The sequence below is a fragment of the Ictalurus furcatus genome, chromosome 25, assembly GCF_023375685.1.
Source record: "Ictalurus furcatus strain D&B chromosome 25, Billie_1.0, whole genome shotgun sequence".
In the NCBI taxonomy this organism is placed as follows: domain Eukaryota; kingdom Metazoa; phylum Chordata; class Actinopteri; order Siluriformes; family Ictaluridae; genus Ictalurus; species Ictalurus furcatus.
Genome location: NC_071279.1, coordinates 9,101,865 through 9,120,034, shown reverse-complemented (window position 1 = coordinate 9,120,034; position 18,170 = coordinate 9,101,865). Strand labels below are relative to the sequence as shown.

The following is an 18,170-nucleotide window of genomic DNA, read 5'->3' as shown; positions in this document are numbered from 1 at the left end:
ATCTTCGCCATCATAAATGTAATAATTCCCCGCTGTAGAGATGGACTTTATCTCACATTAAGAGAGAGGGATGTCCCCCTTCTCAAGTGTGGGACTCTAATGTGGAAGTCGTCAGTCCTGCAGGGATGATATATTTTTGTAGGCCACCCGGGAAGTTAGCATCACCCTGGTTCCCTCCACAAAAAATCAATAGGATTTTTCCATGGGCTTTTGCAGAAAATAAACAATGTGACAAACAAAAGTTTATGATTCTTACATTTTCCGTTCATTAAGAGAGGATTCACACGATTTTGAAGCCTATACACTCGCCAGAAGTAAAAAGTTAATGTTAGGCTATGAACGAACTACACCACGGTCACATGACTTCAACGTCACCACCATTGCGCTTCCGACAACTCTTTCAATCTTTATATAAAAAACAATATAATTGGAAAATACTATAAGTTGATACATCTACAAGTTGGAAAGTTTGATTTGTAAGCGTGCGAGTATAAACACAGCGAGGCTGTACTAGAAGAGTTTTCCTGTTCGGCGTTAATTTCCTCCAACAACCTCCCTAGTAACATTTAGCCAGCAACAATCTTTTTTAAGACACGTAAAAGCCTCTTTTTTTTTTTTTTTTTTTTTTTTTTTTTTTAAATTCTGTGTGACCTTACTGATGTAATTTATGTCGTAGTATAAAACGCGAACATATCTTGAGCTTGTGTTAACCACAGACCATATTTCAGGCATTTAACCAAAAAACCCTTTCAAAAACCCCATTGACTTCGGGACGATGGATGTCCAGTACACAGGAAAACTAAGTCGAGCTCACGAGAAAACAACAGAAAAAAAAACTTAATAAAGAAAATTAAATTGTGATCACGAGAAAATAACTTTTGTTAAGTCGAAATCACGAGAAAGCATCAGGAAAAAAATAATAATACGTGGCCACTTAGGGCTTCCGTATGTAGCTATTGCTTTGATGCTAAATATCAGCTGATTGTTGAAAAGGGTTCAGGATTCAGAGCTCAGCTAATTGAAGAGGCGGGATTTGTTTAAATTCCGCACTGAGGACGATAATGACCGGGAATCAGTTCACACTGATATGAACGAGGCGTTATATTGACATGGCATGACGCTGTTTGTGTTCTACATTTCTGTCATGTCTGAAAGCGAAAGCGCAAACGACTTCAGTAAAATAGATGATTCGGCAGAAAAAGCGCGCGAATCTCCAGAAACAGGAGCCACTCCACCAGCACCATGCACTCAGGTATCAGATAAACACAATGCACCTGAAGCCACCAGCGCGTCCCACACTTCAGCCAAAGAGTCAGTACCTCCAGAGGAAAGTAAAACTCAGGCATCACAGCCATCTGAGGCACTTAAAAAGGATCCTACTAAAGCTGACGCTCTTTCCTCCAACATGCTCCCCAACCCTGCTACACCTGTGACCTCCACTGTAACATCTGCCTCCATGGCTCCACCATCAAAAGTCATAGTGAGCTCTGCTGCGTCTGTCAGATCTTCCACGCCACTGGTGGTGGGGGCGAGAGTGGTGTCAGCAGCTATTACAGCAGCTGCGGCTAGTGGACAGATCTCAGCTTCACATCCTGGAGGACTCACTGTGATGTCTAACCAGGTCAGACCTCCAGCAGTGACCCAAGCTCCGCTCCGAGCAGCGATCATGACTTTGCCGAGGTCATCGACTTTGCCGCAGAATGCAACAGTGCCACGGAGCCCTCAGACTACATCTCTCCATCTACCTGCCAACTTCCAGATCCCACAAGGTTTGTGATGAGGTTGCAGGTAGTGTTGCCTTAAGGGTGTCTCTAATGTGTCTTTTGGCAAGTGCTTCATCTTGCCTTTGTTTGTTTGTTTGCGTGTTTGTCTAGGTATGGTTTTAATACGCAGTGACAGTGGGCAGTTAATGTTGGTTTCCCAGCAGGCTTTGGCTCAAGCACAGGCTCAGGGCTTAGTGCAAAAATCATCCAATGTCACTACAACTGTAAGACCACAAGCCTCCCAGGTATCTTTTGTATCTTCTATATTTATTTTTGTTAATTATCTATTAAAGTAGCATGAGATGTACAAAACAGCATGTATTTTGTTACATAAATGAAATCTATGGCATACAATAAAACAAAGTAATCTTATTCACAGCCAACAGCCACGTCTATCATCAGAGTCTCTCTCCCATCTTCATCTGCAACGGTCGCCACCTTAGTAAAACCTGCCTCCTCGTCAGGAAAGGCTGTTCTGATGCCCAGCTCCACCATGGGCACTGCCATAATCAACGCCACCACTACAGGAAGCACTATTATTAAACCCCCCTCAGTGTTGGGGACAGGCCTAAAGGCAAGCTCCATCACAGGGCCCACTGTCATTAAAGCTACCTCTGCTCAGAAACCTCCGATAAGCACTGCAACAGGGACCATAAGCCAAAGGACCATCGCTGGCACTAATGTTGCTTCTACATCTGTAGTGAAGGTAGGCGTCGGTCTGCATTTAGTATGCAGACTCTAATATGTCGGGTATTTAAATACTAACCAATGTTTTTTTATTTATTCAGTCTGTTGGCAAGACATCACTTTCTTCAACAATTACTCAAAACATCCACCCAGTTGGCAGTGGCCCTCGAAATATCTCCCCGAATATTCCCATCAAAGCCAGCAACAGCAAAGTGTCCACCCCGGTCACCGTCACAGCCGTGAGTCATTTCTCCATCGTTATTATTAGAGATGCAGCGATACTAAATTTCTCAGCTGATACCGATAACCGATTATTCAGAGTGATCTCGGCCGATACCGATAGTTCTGCCTTTTATACCTTCTTTTAAATTAATAATGATTAATTCCACAATTCTGAAAGAAATGCAAAAAACGTTATTCTCTCCATTTTAACAAGTTGTTTCACAGTAACTGGTCTAATAAACAGAAAACACATTACTCAAATTAACATTAACACATTAACTAAATTCTGAAGATTAAAGTAAGATTTCTTAACTTATTGAATGTTATTAATTCATATTAACAGAATTAATTGACTGAATTATAAAAACCTCCTGTTAGGCTCACATTCACTCATCACAAACAAAAGCATTTCTACTTTATCACTGAACATCTGAACTGGTAATATAATATAAACTTCTTTATATATTAACATTAACTGGATATGAAATATACTACTCTACAAATATATTTTTCTGTGCAATATACACTTTTATCAACTCATCTTCACATCTTCATTTAAATCTTTCAACAGTGTACTGGCCCTTTAATAAAAAATTTTTTAGACTCGAAGCTGAAACGCCTTCACTGCTGCAGCGTCCGGTATAAAAATCTTATCAGTGCAGAGATTAAAGTTTACAGACTGCTGTTTTGTCATCATTCCACACAAGAGACCTCTTCTTTACACACAGCATGAAATTGATGTGTTTTTTTCCTGCCTTTTGATTGACAGGATATAATCAGTCCTGATCATCGGATGTTTTTAAACTATCAGCCGATGGCCGAGAGCGTGAAAATAGCCTTTATTGGCCGATACATCGGTGCATCTCTAGTTATGTTATGTTAGCTTTCACATCTAATAATGTGAATAAATTTTTTAAATGTATGCTGTTAGGAACTAGGTTTCTCACAAATCGAAGTTAAAAATAGACATATAACATAACACATATAATGGGTTAAGCTATATTATTGGTAAAAAAAAAAAAAATTTGTTTTATATGATAATGTATGGAGCCCCTAAGGGGACATGGTGGTGGAAAAAAATTGGGATGGGAGGAAATATTTTTTTTAAGCTTTTGCGTTCCCTCGCAAAATCTGTTATGAGTTCAGTGAAACACTTCCTGTTTATTTTCTCGCTGGTAGTGGTTCAGACAGCTCCGTAGGTTCACAATGGAGCGGTTCATAGAGTTTTTTTTGAACTTGGACTCAAATATAAAGAAATGCAGTCTGTGCTTAGTTCTTGGCACGGTTATGACATAAGTGAAAGACGCCTGAAAAGGATATTACGCGAAAGAGCATTGTTTCGATGAAAAAATTTCTCAAGTGATGCTGTGAAGATACAAGCGTGAACCACCGCATGGAAGTCTCTCGCGCGAACACAGCTTTCACGAGAAAGCACAACAGGTAGGCTATCTTTGCGAGAGAACGCAAAACTTTCTCTGGGGAACACAAAAGTTTTGCTAGAGAACGCAAAAGCTTTGAATTTTTTTTTTCCTCCCATCCCAAATTTTTTCCACCACCATGTCCCTTTAGGGGCTCCATAATAATGTAATATAATTGTTTGGAAAAACCCTGCTTTTTAAGGACAAAAATATGTCATACTTACTTTAAGACTCAAAGATGTGATAAGTAAAGCACTTATTTAGCATTCAAAATATAGTGCTTGAAATGTTTTTGAAAATCCAGGAATTTCATGCATGACCGCTGAAAATTTTTAAAATAAAAATAATGATCTTTCAAATAAGTGTATGTTTGTAATGTTGATTAATTGCATTAATTATAGTATACTTGGTAAACAAAAAAGGGATTCCATTGTAATCTGTCTTAATTTGTTCAAAAGTTTCATTCCTTTGTGAAATCAATGTGGTTCGTGTTCTTAACAGGAGAAGTTGGAGAATGTAAAGAAATGTAAAAACTTTCTGATCACGCTAATGAAGCTGGCATCGAGTGGGACCCGCTCGCCTGACATGGCACAGAATGTTCGAGCTCTGGTCAAAGACCTGCTGGTGTGAAGACACATTCTTTTGTAGTTCTACTCCTTCTGTATTAGTATGCACCAGGTTCAAGGTGTTCTGCTTTTTCTTGTCAGGATGGACGACTGGAAGCTGAGGAGTTCACTGAAAAACTTTACATAGAGCTGAAATCATCCCCACAACCGTACCTGGTGCCCTTTCTTAAAGTAAGATCTTTGTGAGTTTGATCTCAAAGAATAGGGAGAATAGAGAATTTAGTCTGAGGGTTTCTTGTCTTTTTCAGAGAAGCCTTCCTGCTGTGCGTCAACTCACCCCAAACTCACAACTGTTCATCCAGCAGTGTGAGCAGCCCAAAGCCTCCTCTTCATCCATAATCAGCAGCAGCACCCAGAAACTTAGCCGTTCTTCTTCCACTACCATTTCTCAGCCTGTCCGAGGCAGTGTACCAGCCAGACCCCCTCAAATGGTAAACTCGTTTTGGCAGAGAATGTTCAGATATATAACAGAGTTTCAATCTTTACTCTCAATGTTTCTCACCCTTGCTTCAGTGGATGACCTCTCCTGAATACTATAGATTTGTAACTTCTAAGAACTTCTGCTTAAATCAGAAAGACACTGTTATCCCAAGACCCCTTTTTTAATAGCATAATCATACTGAGCATCTTCTCGCACAGTACTGTTTGCCTTTACTCTTCTACAACTGCGTACTCTAATGATTTACACTCACTGAGCACTTTTATTAGGAACACCTGAACATTCATACAGTTATCTAATCGGCCATCTGGTAGTAGTGCAATGCATAAAATCATGCACATACGGGACAGCAGCTTCGAGTAATGTTCACATCAACCATCCAAATGGGGGGAAAATGTGATCTCAGTGACTTTGACCGTGGCATAATTGTTGGTGTCAGACGGGCTAGTTTGAGTATTTCTATAACTGCTGATCTCCTGGGTTTTTCACACAACAGTCTCTAGAGTTTACTCAGAATTGTGAAATAAAGAGAAATCAGTGAGCGGCAGTTGGAAACGCCTTGTTGACACTGACATTTTGACATTTATGGTATTTGGCAGACGCCCTTATCCAGAGCGACATCTGAGCAGTTGAGGTTTAAGGGCCTTGCTCAAGGGCCCAACAGTGCCAGCTTAGTGGTGCTGGGGTTTGAACTCATGACCTTATTATCAGTAGTCCAATGACTTAACCACTGATCTACCACTGCCCATTGCTGATGAGAAAGATCAACAGAGAATGGCCAGGCTGGTTTGAGCTGACAGAAAGGATACAGTAACTCGGATAACCACTCTGTACAACTGTGGTGAGCAGAAAAGCATCTCACAATGCACAACACGTTGAGCCTTGAGGCAGATGGGCAACAACAGCAGAAAACCACATTGGGTTCCGGCAAAGACCCACGTAGAAAAGCGTAGCCTGGTCTGATGAATCTCGATTTCTGCTGAGGTCACAGATGGTAGGCTCAGAATTTGGCACCTACAGCATGAATCCATGGCCCCAACCTGCCTTGTGTTAACAGTCCAGGCTGGTGGAGGTGGTGTAATGCAGTGGGGAATGTTTTCTTGGCACACTTTGGGCCTGTTAATACAAATCAATCATCGCTTGAATGCCACAGCCTATTTGAGTATTGTTGTTGACCATGTGCATCAATTCATGGTCAATATGTACCCATCTTCTAATGGCTACTTCCAGCATGATGATGCACAATGAAGTAAAATTTCTCTCAAGCTGGTTAAATGAACATGACAATGAGTTCAGTGTTCTTCAGTGGCCTTCTCAGTCACCGGATCTGAATCCAATAGAACACATTTGGGATGTGGTAGAATGGGAGATTCACAGCATGAAAGTGCACCTGAAAAATCTGCAGGACTGAGTGATGCAATCATATCAACATGGACCAGAATCTCAAAGGAATGTTTCCAACATCTTGTGGAATCCTTGCCATGGAGAATTGAGGCTGTTTTGAGGGAGGCTGAGGGAGGCAAAGGGAGGCTGTACCCAGTATTAGTATAGTGTTCCTAATAAAGTGTTCAGAGAGTGTATAATCCCACTATCCAGTATCACCCAGATGGATGGGTTTTGTTTTGAGTCTGGTTCCTCTCAGTGTTTCTTCCTTATGTGTTTTTGGGGAGTTTTTCTCATTGTGGATCTAAATCCAGATTTCGGTTAAGCTGCTTTATGACAAAATATAAATATATGCTTTGGACAGTAAACATATGAACTGTTACCAATTATTTTCATTTTCATCTCCTGTGAACTAATATACTGTATATTTTTCTTCTGTCCAAGTTTTGAAAAGTTATATTTGAAATGGTGAAAGTGAGCCCCTTTGTTGAATTGTGACTCATTTTTATGATATTTTGTCCAATTTATCTTCATTCTCTGGTTTAGTTCCTGCCACCCACACTTCAGTGTAATTCACTTAAAGCCACCAGTATCCCATCATCTCCTGTTATCGCATGCTTGATGCAGTCATTTTCAAATGTCATTTGTCATCTTTTAATCTAATTTTGGGGATTGTATTGTTTATTGCATTTGTTTGTATTGAAGAATATCTCCAGGAATGTTGCCCCTCATTTTTCTTACACCAAAGACACACATGCACACAATTTTTATTTGAGTGTTTGAAAGCTGGCGTTTACATATAGCATTTCCCTCTTGGTTTCCTGCATTGCCGATGAGATGTGTATTTTTTGCTATTGTTTTCAGTTGTCTAATTCTGCCTGTAGGTACTAGCTATGCATTTGAGTTGAAGTTTTATATTTGACCAGGTGATCCAGCAAACCAAAGGAGTGATTGTGGAGCAGCGTGTGACAACCTCACCTCGTGTTGTGTTGCCAGTGCAGAACCACACACAGCCCAAGCAGCCAGTCATTCAGACCAACACACAGGCAGCAGCTGGTAACGGTTCTCCTCTTCCTTATTCTCCTTAACGAAATGTGCCGTGTTTAGTTCTCTCCCTTACAAAAAAAATAATAACTGGTCAAAGTCTGGAAAAGTATGGAAATTAAATACACTCACTGCCTGATCTGGAAATATACATACATAATTTGTTATTTAAAATGTGGATGTTTTGTTTGCTAAGTAATATAGAAAATAGTACTGCACTGTCTACTCTAAATGCATTGTCTATTGGTGTGTTATAGGTATCTCTAAATCGTCCTTAGTGTGTGAATGGGTTACTGTGATTGTGCCCTGTGATGGGTTGGCACCCCATCCAGGGTGTCCCTCTGCCTCTTGCCCCGCATCCCCTGGGATAGGCTCCAGGCTCCTTACGACCCTATGTGTAGAATAAGCAGTACAGAATATGGGTGGATCGGTGTATATAACTTATTTACTTTAAATCATCATAGTAAAATTATGGTAATCATAAAGTAATATAACCATAGTGAATTTCTGTAATGACTATTTGCTGTATTAATTATTTTGACCTTTCTAGTGCAGTGTTTTGTTTTTGTTTTTAAAGGAGGTTTTAAGAGGCAATATTCTCTCCAGGCATCTAAAACCCCCCCTGGATCAACTCAAGCAGCACAAACACAAAATTTCAAGGACAGCACCTCAGGCTCATTCCGGTAATGACTTAATATTCTCTGCTCCATTTTGGATTTTGTGTTTGGATTTGAGGAAAAAAAATGACCTGTCTGTGGCTGTTTATAAATGCAGTGCACTTAGGCTTGGTTACTTTACAGTCAGTAATTGTATACATGTAACCAATATGGTACTGTACACAATTTTTTTCCAATAGCCTCTTAGCCATTCAACAGTGAAAAGGGATCAAAATAGGACCATTGCCGACCAGATATTATTTGGGTGGTGGATCACTAGTACAAATGTATCGGGTCACTCAACCAGAAATTCAGCCAACAGTGATGCTGTGTTCAGAAACTGGACACAGTAACACAGAAACTGTGTTTCTTCAAGGTGGACCAACAAGGTAGGTGTCCGTAATAAAGTGGCAACACGACACATTCTGTCATGTCCCCCATCAAGGTAACTGCTTTGCTGAGAATGATCCAAAGCTCAAATAACGCCTGGTTAGTGATGGGCTTATGGTCTCCCCTTTCCTTTGCCTGACAGGGTAGAGGAGGATAACAGGCTAGTCAGTAATTTTATACTTACAAGGTGAACCTATAAACCTATTCGTGATAAAATTACTAATACGTATAGAAACAGAAATGTATTTATTGAATCTCTCATTGGGCATGTATGTCCATGTGCTTTTGTGAATTAGTGATGATGATGACCTAAATGACGTGGCGTCCATGGCGGGTGTTAATGTGAACGAGGAGAACGCTCGCATTTTGGCATCCAGTTCAGAGCTGGTGGGAACAGTGGTGCACTCATGCAGGGACGAGCCCTTCCTCCAGACCACAGCACTGCAACAGAGAGTGCTTCACATTGGTAACGGTGTCTTCACACCTACTCAGTCAGAGAAATGCCTTGTATCTTTAATATCCATAAGGTATCTTTGTTTCTCATCTCTGTCTGTCTCTCTCTCTATCTGTCTCTGTTGTTTGCTCTCACGCTTTGTCTCCTGACCTTTTGGCACATCTTGAGCCCTGGTAGTGAGAGTCAGAAGGGAGAGGCTCTCTCTTTGATCAGCAGTATCACTGACAAGGCTGTTCCACTTAATCAGTATGCTAATGCCTATGGAGTGGTGCAAAATTACCAGATTGGCAGGAATCCCCTCCATCGTGCTGATCAAAATAACAAGGGAGAGAAAGTGAGAGAACAAAAGGAGGTAGGGGAAGGAGGAGTTAGCCTGGAGGAGGAGATGGAACAAGGGAATGTGGAAATAAAATAGATGGGCTTGGCCTTGCAGGAATTTAATCTGCATCAGCAGAAAAGGCAGAATGAGAGATTTTGCAGATGTCCGTCTGTTCACCAAGCATTACAAAAAGCGAAAGCAGCAATTAATGCCTGACCCCTAGAGATATTTTGAGTTACAGTCATGTAAAAAAGTAAGTACACCCCATAGAAATTGTTGGCTTTTTTGACATATTTGGACAAGCAAAGATCAGTCACATAGAAAAAGTAAGTACACCCCTATATTTATCACACCATCAAATCCATAAAACTAGGATCAGGTGTTGAAGATTGGGTGCCAGTGATTAGAACCTGCTTAGGGAGTGCAGGTGGAACCTGTCTCATTTATACCCCTCTCATATCTAGTGTCTGGTGTTCCCTTTGTTATTGAGGTGTGTGGTGTCATCATGCCAAGAGCTAAAGAGTTCTGTAAGGCCTTCAGAAAAAATGTTGTGGATGCCTATGAGTCTGGCAAGGGATTTAAAAAGATCTCCAAATTATCTGAAATACATCATTCCACTGTAAGGAAAATAATATACTAGTGGCGCAGTTTTTCAAACAACTGCCAGTTTGTCCCGGACTGGCCGTCCCAGCAAATTTCCAGCCAAATCCCAGCAGACAGTCTGATGCCAAAGGTAATCTCCAAGAGCCCCAAAATTTCATCACAGGATCTGTTAAGTCTTGCAGCTGTTGGTGTCAAAGTGCATGTTTCTACAATCAGAAAGAGATTGCACAAATTTGATCTGCATGGGTGGCGTGCCTCCCTAGACTACAGTTTGCCAATGAGCATATAAGCCAGGGGGCGGGAACCTTTTTACACCAAAGAGCTATTTTTCATTTTTGGTTAATGCATTTTTAAAAAAAAATTTTTAAGAGCCATTGCAAAAGTGAATATTTTATTATTATAAGAAACATGTTTTTTCAGTAACTTTTTGATAACAATAACTTCATAGACAACTCAAAAAACAAATATGCACCAAACAATAGGTAACGTTGCAATATGGAATTAATTGTGCAGGGCTTTCACTTTGAGGTTAAGTTTCCACCTGAGCAGCATAAAATCTCTCTCTCTCTCTCTCTCTCTCTCTCTCTCTCTCTCTCTCTCTCTCTCTCTCTCTCTCTGTCACAGTGCAAGAGAAAACAAAATCTGCCGAAGTTATATATGTGCTCTTTCCCTCTCATTCTCACGATTTTCTCCTTGTTCGGGAAATCCACAAACCGTTCAGTTGCCATTCTCAACATGCATGACGTAACATATCCTCCATCCATTAGTTAAAGGTTTTCCTTGTCTTACAATCTCCAATGAACAGCATTCAGGCTTCCAGTTGCGACCGTCCACGCTTGCAGCTGTAGCTGTCCTGCGTGCAGTTTATGTTGGAGCTCCGCACCTTCCTTCGGCTTTCGCCCACCGGGTACTGTAGCTGTAGCTGCAGCTGCAAAATCTCTAACAGTTAACTTTGTATTTTTTTTTAATGAGGGAAACTGTTCTGTGCAAATAAGACACAGCAGCACACCAGAGCTTTCAATAAAAGCATGTTTCAGTCTAGTCACTTTAAAATTTTCTATGCTTCTCTGAATTCTTTCTTTTCGCCATCTCCATAAACTAGCTAGGTAGCTGCTAGAATCTGAGCGTGAGAGGTTGCCATAGAAACATAAGTGGTTTGCCGTTGTTTGCTGGCGTGACACATGCACACAGCACTGCATACATGCAGTGGCTGGAACAACTTGAAATATATTATTGTAAACTGAATTTTCATTAATTTTGGTAGACTGTACAACAAAGGAATTGTAATTGACTTGCATTTTCTCCAGGAATTTGACCTCAACGATATGTTGGTGAAGGGTGAGACACCTGGCGAGCCACGTGATTTTTGTCAAAGAGCCACATGTAGTTCACGATCCATAGGTTCCAGACCACTGATCTAGGCAAAGACCAGGCCTTTTGGAATAATGTGCTCTGGACAGATGACTTAAAGATTGCTGTTACTGTGGACAAACAGCTGACATGCTTGGCCTTGACCAAAGACAGCTTTTCAGGAGAAGTACCTCATACCAACTGTGAAGCATGGTAGTGGAAATGTTATGGTTTGGGGTTGCTTCGCTGCCCCAGGGACTGTACAGCTTGCATTCATTGATTCAACTATGAATTCAGCATTGTATCAAAGAGTGCTTAAAGACAATGTGAGGCCATCTGTCCGAAAGTTGAAGTTGAAACGAAAGTGGACCTTTCAACAGGATAATGATCCTAAGCACACTAGCAAATCCACCAAGGAATGGCTCAAAAAGAAGAAATGGAGGGTTATAGATTGACCTAGTCAAAGCCCAGATTTGAATCACATTGAAATGTTGTGGGGGATTTGAACGGGCAGTACATGCAAGAAAACCCTCAAACATCTTGCAACTGAAAGAATATTGCATTGAAGTGTGGTCAAAAATTCCAGCAAGCCTGGGGAACAATAATACATAAAAACCTGCTAAAGCGGGCAATAATAGCTTCTGAGGCCAAGGGTGTACTTACGTTTTCCACAGAAGAAAATCACATTTTTTGATATTTCTGTTGAATAAATAATTGAAAAAGCTATTTTTCCTTGTGGTTTTGTTCAAGTATATCAACTTCATTAATAGGCACTACTTCAAAGAGGATCAGATGTTTGCTTGTCCAAATACATCAAAAAAGCCAACAATTTCCATGGGGTGTACTTATTTTTTCTACATGTATGCAGTCAGTGATTTTTGCATGAAATTAGCTGAAGCTAGTTGTTTTTAAACCTAAAATCCAAACAAATACAACCTGTCCTTTCAGTCCTTCCTCCAAATCAACACACACACACTGACTAGGATAATCCGCTTATGACGCTGCAAAAGCAGGAGCTTTGAACTGACAAATTAGATGACGGAGAAGTAGAGACTTTATTAGCTAGATATTTTTAGGCAGCAGCAGGAATGCATATTACAAAAACCGTCTAAGTACATACATACTGTATATTCATTGGTTGAAAGAACATCAATGCTACTTTTAATATCTAAATTAGACGTATATTACAATAAAGCTAAACCTAGCCTAATTGTTTGTGCATTTGGATAAATAAAATGTGCAAAGTGTTCTTTGGCATTCTTTTGAGGTCGTTGTTCTTACTGCTGAGAACACAGTTAAGCAATGTTCTCACAACTGCCTTTTAGAAAGACATGGTAATTGGCAGTGATTTAAAATAAATCAATCCCAGTTAAAGTCAAAAGTGACACCTAGTGATGGCTAGGTCCGTGTCTATGCCTGTGCATGTGTCTGCGCATAGGTAATTCTCTGGGTGTTGCAGAGGTGAATCCAGATGTGCTTGGGTTGCTTTCTCATGCCACACAGGAAAGACTTCGTGATCTGCTGGAAAAACTCACTGTTATAGCACATCATCATAACATCTCTTACAGGGTATGTGCAATCTCACACACACACACACACACAGATGAACCAAAACACCTCGCATGGATCATACTGGCAACCTGAATACATGCATTAGTAACTAGTATAACTCAATACACTATGTAATACACTATTCCAATAGGTCAGCTCCTATAAATACATATACAGTGCCTTTTCTAACTTTCCCACATTTTGTAGTTTCATCCTGGAACTTAAATGAACTTAATTTAGTTCATACAATATGTCTAACTTAGTGCAGTATTTATATTACCCGAGTCTCTTGCTGAGTTTTTTGGGGTTTTTTTTTTCTTTCCCCTAAGGCTACTCTCTGTTAGGGTCCACTCATCTCGCTCTCAACCCTGACCAGTTTCCCAGTCCCTGCTTATGAAAAGCATCCCTACACTGTGATGCTACCACCACCATGCATCACTGTGGGGATGGTGTTCTCAGGGTGATTAGGAGTGATGGGTTTCTATAGTGCACCATAGTGCACAAAGCACTTCTAACATAGTGCGTTGTGCCAAAAAATCAGACCAGAGAACCTTTCCCACACGTTTTTTCCAGCATGCTTTTCGGCAAACTCCATATGGGATTTTGTCGTTAATAACGTCTTTCTTTGCACGTTGTGGAGTGTCTGGGCTTTCCTATCTGAGCTGTGGATCTCTACAACTGCTTCAGAGTTACTCTTGGCCTCTTGGTTATTCTCTGACTATCGTCCTCCTTATTCTTCTAAGTAGAGTCGCAGTTGTTCTGCCAGATGTGGGGTGTTCTTTTTGTCTTTTGTTTTTTTTTTAAACAAACCCTGAATTAAACTTTCCCAGAACTTTGTCGTTTGGAGTTGTTTTGATAGGACCTTGGTCTTCATGATGCTGTTTGTTTAGGTATGTTCACTAACAAACTCTGGGGCCTTCCAGGAACATGTGTATTTGTATTGAGATCACAGGGCACTTTAATTACACACTGGTAGATTCCATTCAGCTCCATTTAATATGACTTCTGATCTCAACTGGTTGCACCAGAACAAATTTTTGGGTTTCACAGCAATGAGGGTGAATGCTTATGCAATCAAAACTTTTACATTTAAAAATTTTGCAAGGACTATTTTATGCAGATTTATAAGAAAATCCCAATTAAGTATATTTCAGTTCTAGGTTGTAACATTACAGAAATGGAGAAAAGTTCAAGGGGTTGAATACTTGTGCAAGGCACCATAGAAGTAATGCAAAACAAAGATATGAAGAGTCTGTGGATTTGAGTTAAAAACTGAATGAATAGGTACTGAATGCTGTTAAAGCTTAAATGCACGTTTCCGAAGTTAGGATGACTGGCGGAACATTCAGACCAGTGACACGCGCTCACAGCTGAAGTTCCTGGAGCAGCTGGAGAAAGTGGAGAAACAAAGGAGAGAAGAGGAGGAGAGGGAAACCCTGTTGCGCTTCGCTAAGGTAAATATGTGTGTGTGTGTGTGTGTGTGTGTGTGTGTGTGTGTGTGTGTACACATGAAGGGTCACTGAAAGTGAGCAGTCTTGCCATTTTGTGTCTTGTTTTATTTTCCCTTCAGAGTCGCTCAAGCATTGATGACCCCGAGCAGCTTAGGCTCAAACAGAGAGCGAAAGAGGTGTGTGTGTGTCTGTCTGTGTGTGCGCGCGCATGCGCGCGCGCGCACACACATGCTCCTCTTTTGTTGTGTTTCAGTTGTCAGAGTTCCTTAGGACACATAAGCCAGAAACACTAGTCTAGACTAGTGGGGGTTTTTCTGATTGGAAGCTAATTTTAATTTGAGTTTAATTGGAGCAGAAAATGAAGCCTGAGGCTGTACGTGGAGCAAAATGAAGGCTCCTTAGACCTGGGTGTGGGGATTAAGAAATTGTTAGACAACCTGAAATAAAACTAAACTTTTTTTTTTATTTTTTTTTTTTAACCTTGCTAGTTTACATTCCAACTAATATTGTTCAAGTTCAAGTGGTTTTATTGTCACTTCAAGCATATACAGCTGGTACAGTACACAGTGAAACAAAACAGTGTTCCTCCAGGACCATGGTGCTACATAAAACAACACACTAACCACATGAGACGACACAGAACTAAATAAGATCTACACATTCTCCACAAAGTGCACATGCAGACGTGTGCTAACAAGAAAGGACAGTACAGTACAGTACTACTAAAACAGTACAATATGCACTGTATGATTTGTCAGTATTAATCCTTTAAAAAAATTTTTTTTGGTAATCTTTCAAAAATGCAAGGACATTGTCATAGGGTATTGTCTACTTTTATAAAAACTGACTGTTACTCATAATAATAATAACAAGCAGCTGATTGGACATTCAAATATATTTTCCTTCTTTCTGAGGTACATGTTAAATAACATTTTTGTAAACCAAAAAAAAAAAAGTGAAAAAACACTGACACAGTGGCTTTGTGATTTTTGCAGTTTTTTAATTCTAGCATTCACTGAGCAAACCTATATAACTATAGCCTAATTTAAAGTGCTGTTTAAAATTAAATTAATGATTAAATTGCTGGCCTCTTAAATCTGCTAGAAAAACACTTTTGTTGGGGGGGGGATAAAAACTTTGGCAGACAGTACACTACTAATGCCAGTAGAGAAGTGATTCCAGCCAGAGACATTAATCAGATTCAGGACGTCTGTGTGACTGTTCAATCTGTCTGCACTATTTTTAGCTCCACTTGTATGTCCTTGCACTTGGATAAGAAAGGTAACCAAATTCAGCACAGTACCTACATACAACACAGCAAAGGATTATAGATATTTTGCTGAGCCTATAATTGGCATAATTGGCCCTGGTCTCTGCGTGAGAAAGATGGCATTATTATACACTATATGGTCTAAAGCAGGGGTGTCCAGTCTTATCCACAAAGGCCCGGTGTGGATGCAGGTTTTCATTCCAACCAAGCAGGAGCTCAATCCTGACTCTATTATAAGTTGCTTTGGATTAGAACATTGGCCAAATGTGAGTTGGGGGGGAGGCAAAATGTACCATAATATCTGTGAAGTTGCCAATAGAACATGCTCACATGAACACATGGCCTTTATTATAACAAGTTCACCTGTCTTGCTCAGATGCAGCAGCTGGACCTAGCTCAGATGGAGCACAGAGACGCTAACCTGGCAGCACTGGCGGCTCTCGGGCCTCGTAAGAGGAAACCTCTGGAGTCTTGGGGCTCTGGGACTAACAAGGTATTGACCTCTACATAAGCACCTCTCTGTGTCCGTGAGAGAATGTGACTGTGTAAGTGATAACCATGATTGGTATGTTTGTATTCTATGTGGTTTTGCTGAGGGAAGGATTTGTAGTCTTGTAAACACACTTGTGCAGCCGCACATGTGTTGGCCTGCAGTCGAGCTGATATTCATTTTCATTTGGTCTGAGTTTCTCTGTGTTATGTTTCATGGGGGTTTGGAGTGTCTTTCTAGTACAAGGTAAAATCCACAAAGATCCACTTAGGCAGATGGGTATGATAAAGGTAAGTGTTTTGCATTGCAGATAGTGCCTATGAAAACCAAATAGCCTCATCTTCTCTATCTAGGCAGTTTTTTTGTGTGTTTCATGTATTTGTCATGGAATATGCATCTTGTATGCATCTGCTACTTGCATGGTATAAGAGAATCTGATGTACTGAGTGAACATAACTGAGATTTGTGAGAGAGAAAAGGCAAAGGATGCTATACCTCCTTTCAAGCACATGTACTGCAGTAACCAACACTTTATATTATTAAAATGTTTGATTATTAATGAAAGGATGTCATGATGAACCCTCTTTTCCAGAAAGATTATAACTGTAGTAAAATCTGCATTTATTTGGTGGAGTTTGAAGTCCAGTAGGAAGTTCACGTTCTCCGTTTCCACTCAGGTTCTGGGTTTACGTGCACAGAGAACTGCTCAAAGGGTCCCAACACGTGTGACTTTCAGAGATCTGATCTTCTGCATGGAACAGGACCGTGCACTTCGACGCTCCCTTACACTCTACCATGCTTTCTTACGGTAGAAATTCTTCCATTTAGTTCCAAAATAACCTTTTACATGGCTTATATAGAGGACTAATTATTACGTTTTACTTTAAAGACCATGTCATTTCTTTGTTTCCTTCTATTTAGATCATATTAGTGTTCAGTTGTTTTCAAAATCCTTATTTTGACCCTTGCAAATACTGATTGAAATATTTTGGATCCTGATATTATTAAAACACTTCAGCATTGCACTTTGTGTTGTGTTTGTGTGGAGAATGATGGCGGGGATTGGCTTTGTTTGAGGAAAATTTACTAATTTATTAAAGCAACTTCATTAGTTTCCCAAAATAATATTGTGGCTTCCTGCTTATACAACTGTACTGTTATTTTAATTAAATACTTTAACAACATTTTTTAATTATAATGCAATTTAGTAAATGAATGAGGAGTCAGTGATGGAGTTTTGGAACAAGCTTGAGGGCATCCCCTACAGCACCAAGCCTGTGCAGAACAGGATACTGCCTCAGGAGCTGGGATCAACCAATCAGAGTAGGGCACTGCCGCAGGCAATCAGACTGACAAATCAGGGTATGATACAGCCTCAGGGGTTAGGGACAACCAATCAGAAAGGGATGTTACTTCAGACCCTAGAGCTGACCAACAGGAACTACACATAGCCATAGGGCCAAGAGAAGAGCAACCAGAACATCATCACCGGAGGAAAACACCCGAGAGGAAAAATCACCTCACAACTCCCAGCCAAACAACACTGTCTAAAACTTAGTGAACAGTATTTAATGACAGTTTTTTCATTCATGAATACAATACTATTCAGATTCCTCTTTGATACTGAGGATAAGAACAGGAACTCATTTAAACTACACCAGGATAGTACTACCTAATGCTGATATAAATAGAAAAATGGAAAAGAAACAAGCTTATATTATTACAAGGAGAGGAGAACAGTTTGAAAGAAGCACCATGTCTGACTTTGGCTGCAGGATCTTAAAGCTTTCTTGAGACCCAGAAGTCTGGTTATTCTATTACCTCTTAATAAGCAGATCTGTCACACTGGGAGCTATGTACAGTATGCCTGGAGTACTTCCAGTGTCATCTCCAGTATGTGTGTGTGTCTCAGTGAGATATACAAAAACATGCACACACAGCTGAGCCCATGCCCTACAGTAACCCACACACACATTCCCAACCACTAATGACCACTCATTTTAATTACTCAGCCTGCATGTTGGACGTCTTCATCCCTTAATTGTACAGGATGT

At 40.3% G+C, this 18,170-nt stretch overlaps 1 protein-coding gene across 1 annotated transcript; it reads left to right on the top strand.

Annotated features, from left to right (window-relative positions):
* The first annotated feature begins 1,659 nt into the window (after positions 1-1,659).
* Positions 1,660-17,960, top strand: taf4b (TAF4B RNA polymerase II, TATA box binding protein (TBP)-associated factor). Its single transcript, XM_053614892.1, has 14 exons — positions 1,660-2,008; positions 2,143-2,479; positions 2,604-2,689; positions 4,592-4,714; positions 4,798-4,887; positions 4,965-5,147; positions 7,465-7,594; positions 8,160-8,265; positions 8,925-9,094; positions 12,793-12,923; positions 14,234-14,359; positions 14,476-14,532; positions 16,003-16,119; positions 16,794-17,960. Exons 1-14 carry the CDS (start codon positions 1,877-1,879, stop codon positions 16,926-16,928), a joined length of 1,923 nt encoding a protein of 640 aa, XP_053470867.1. The 5' UTR covers positions 1,660-1,876; the 3' UTR covers positions 16,929-17,960.
* The last annotated feature ends 210 nt before the right edge of the window (positions 17,961-18,170 follow it).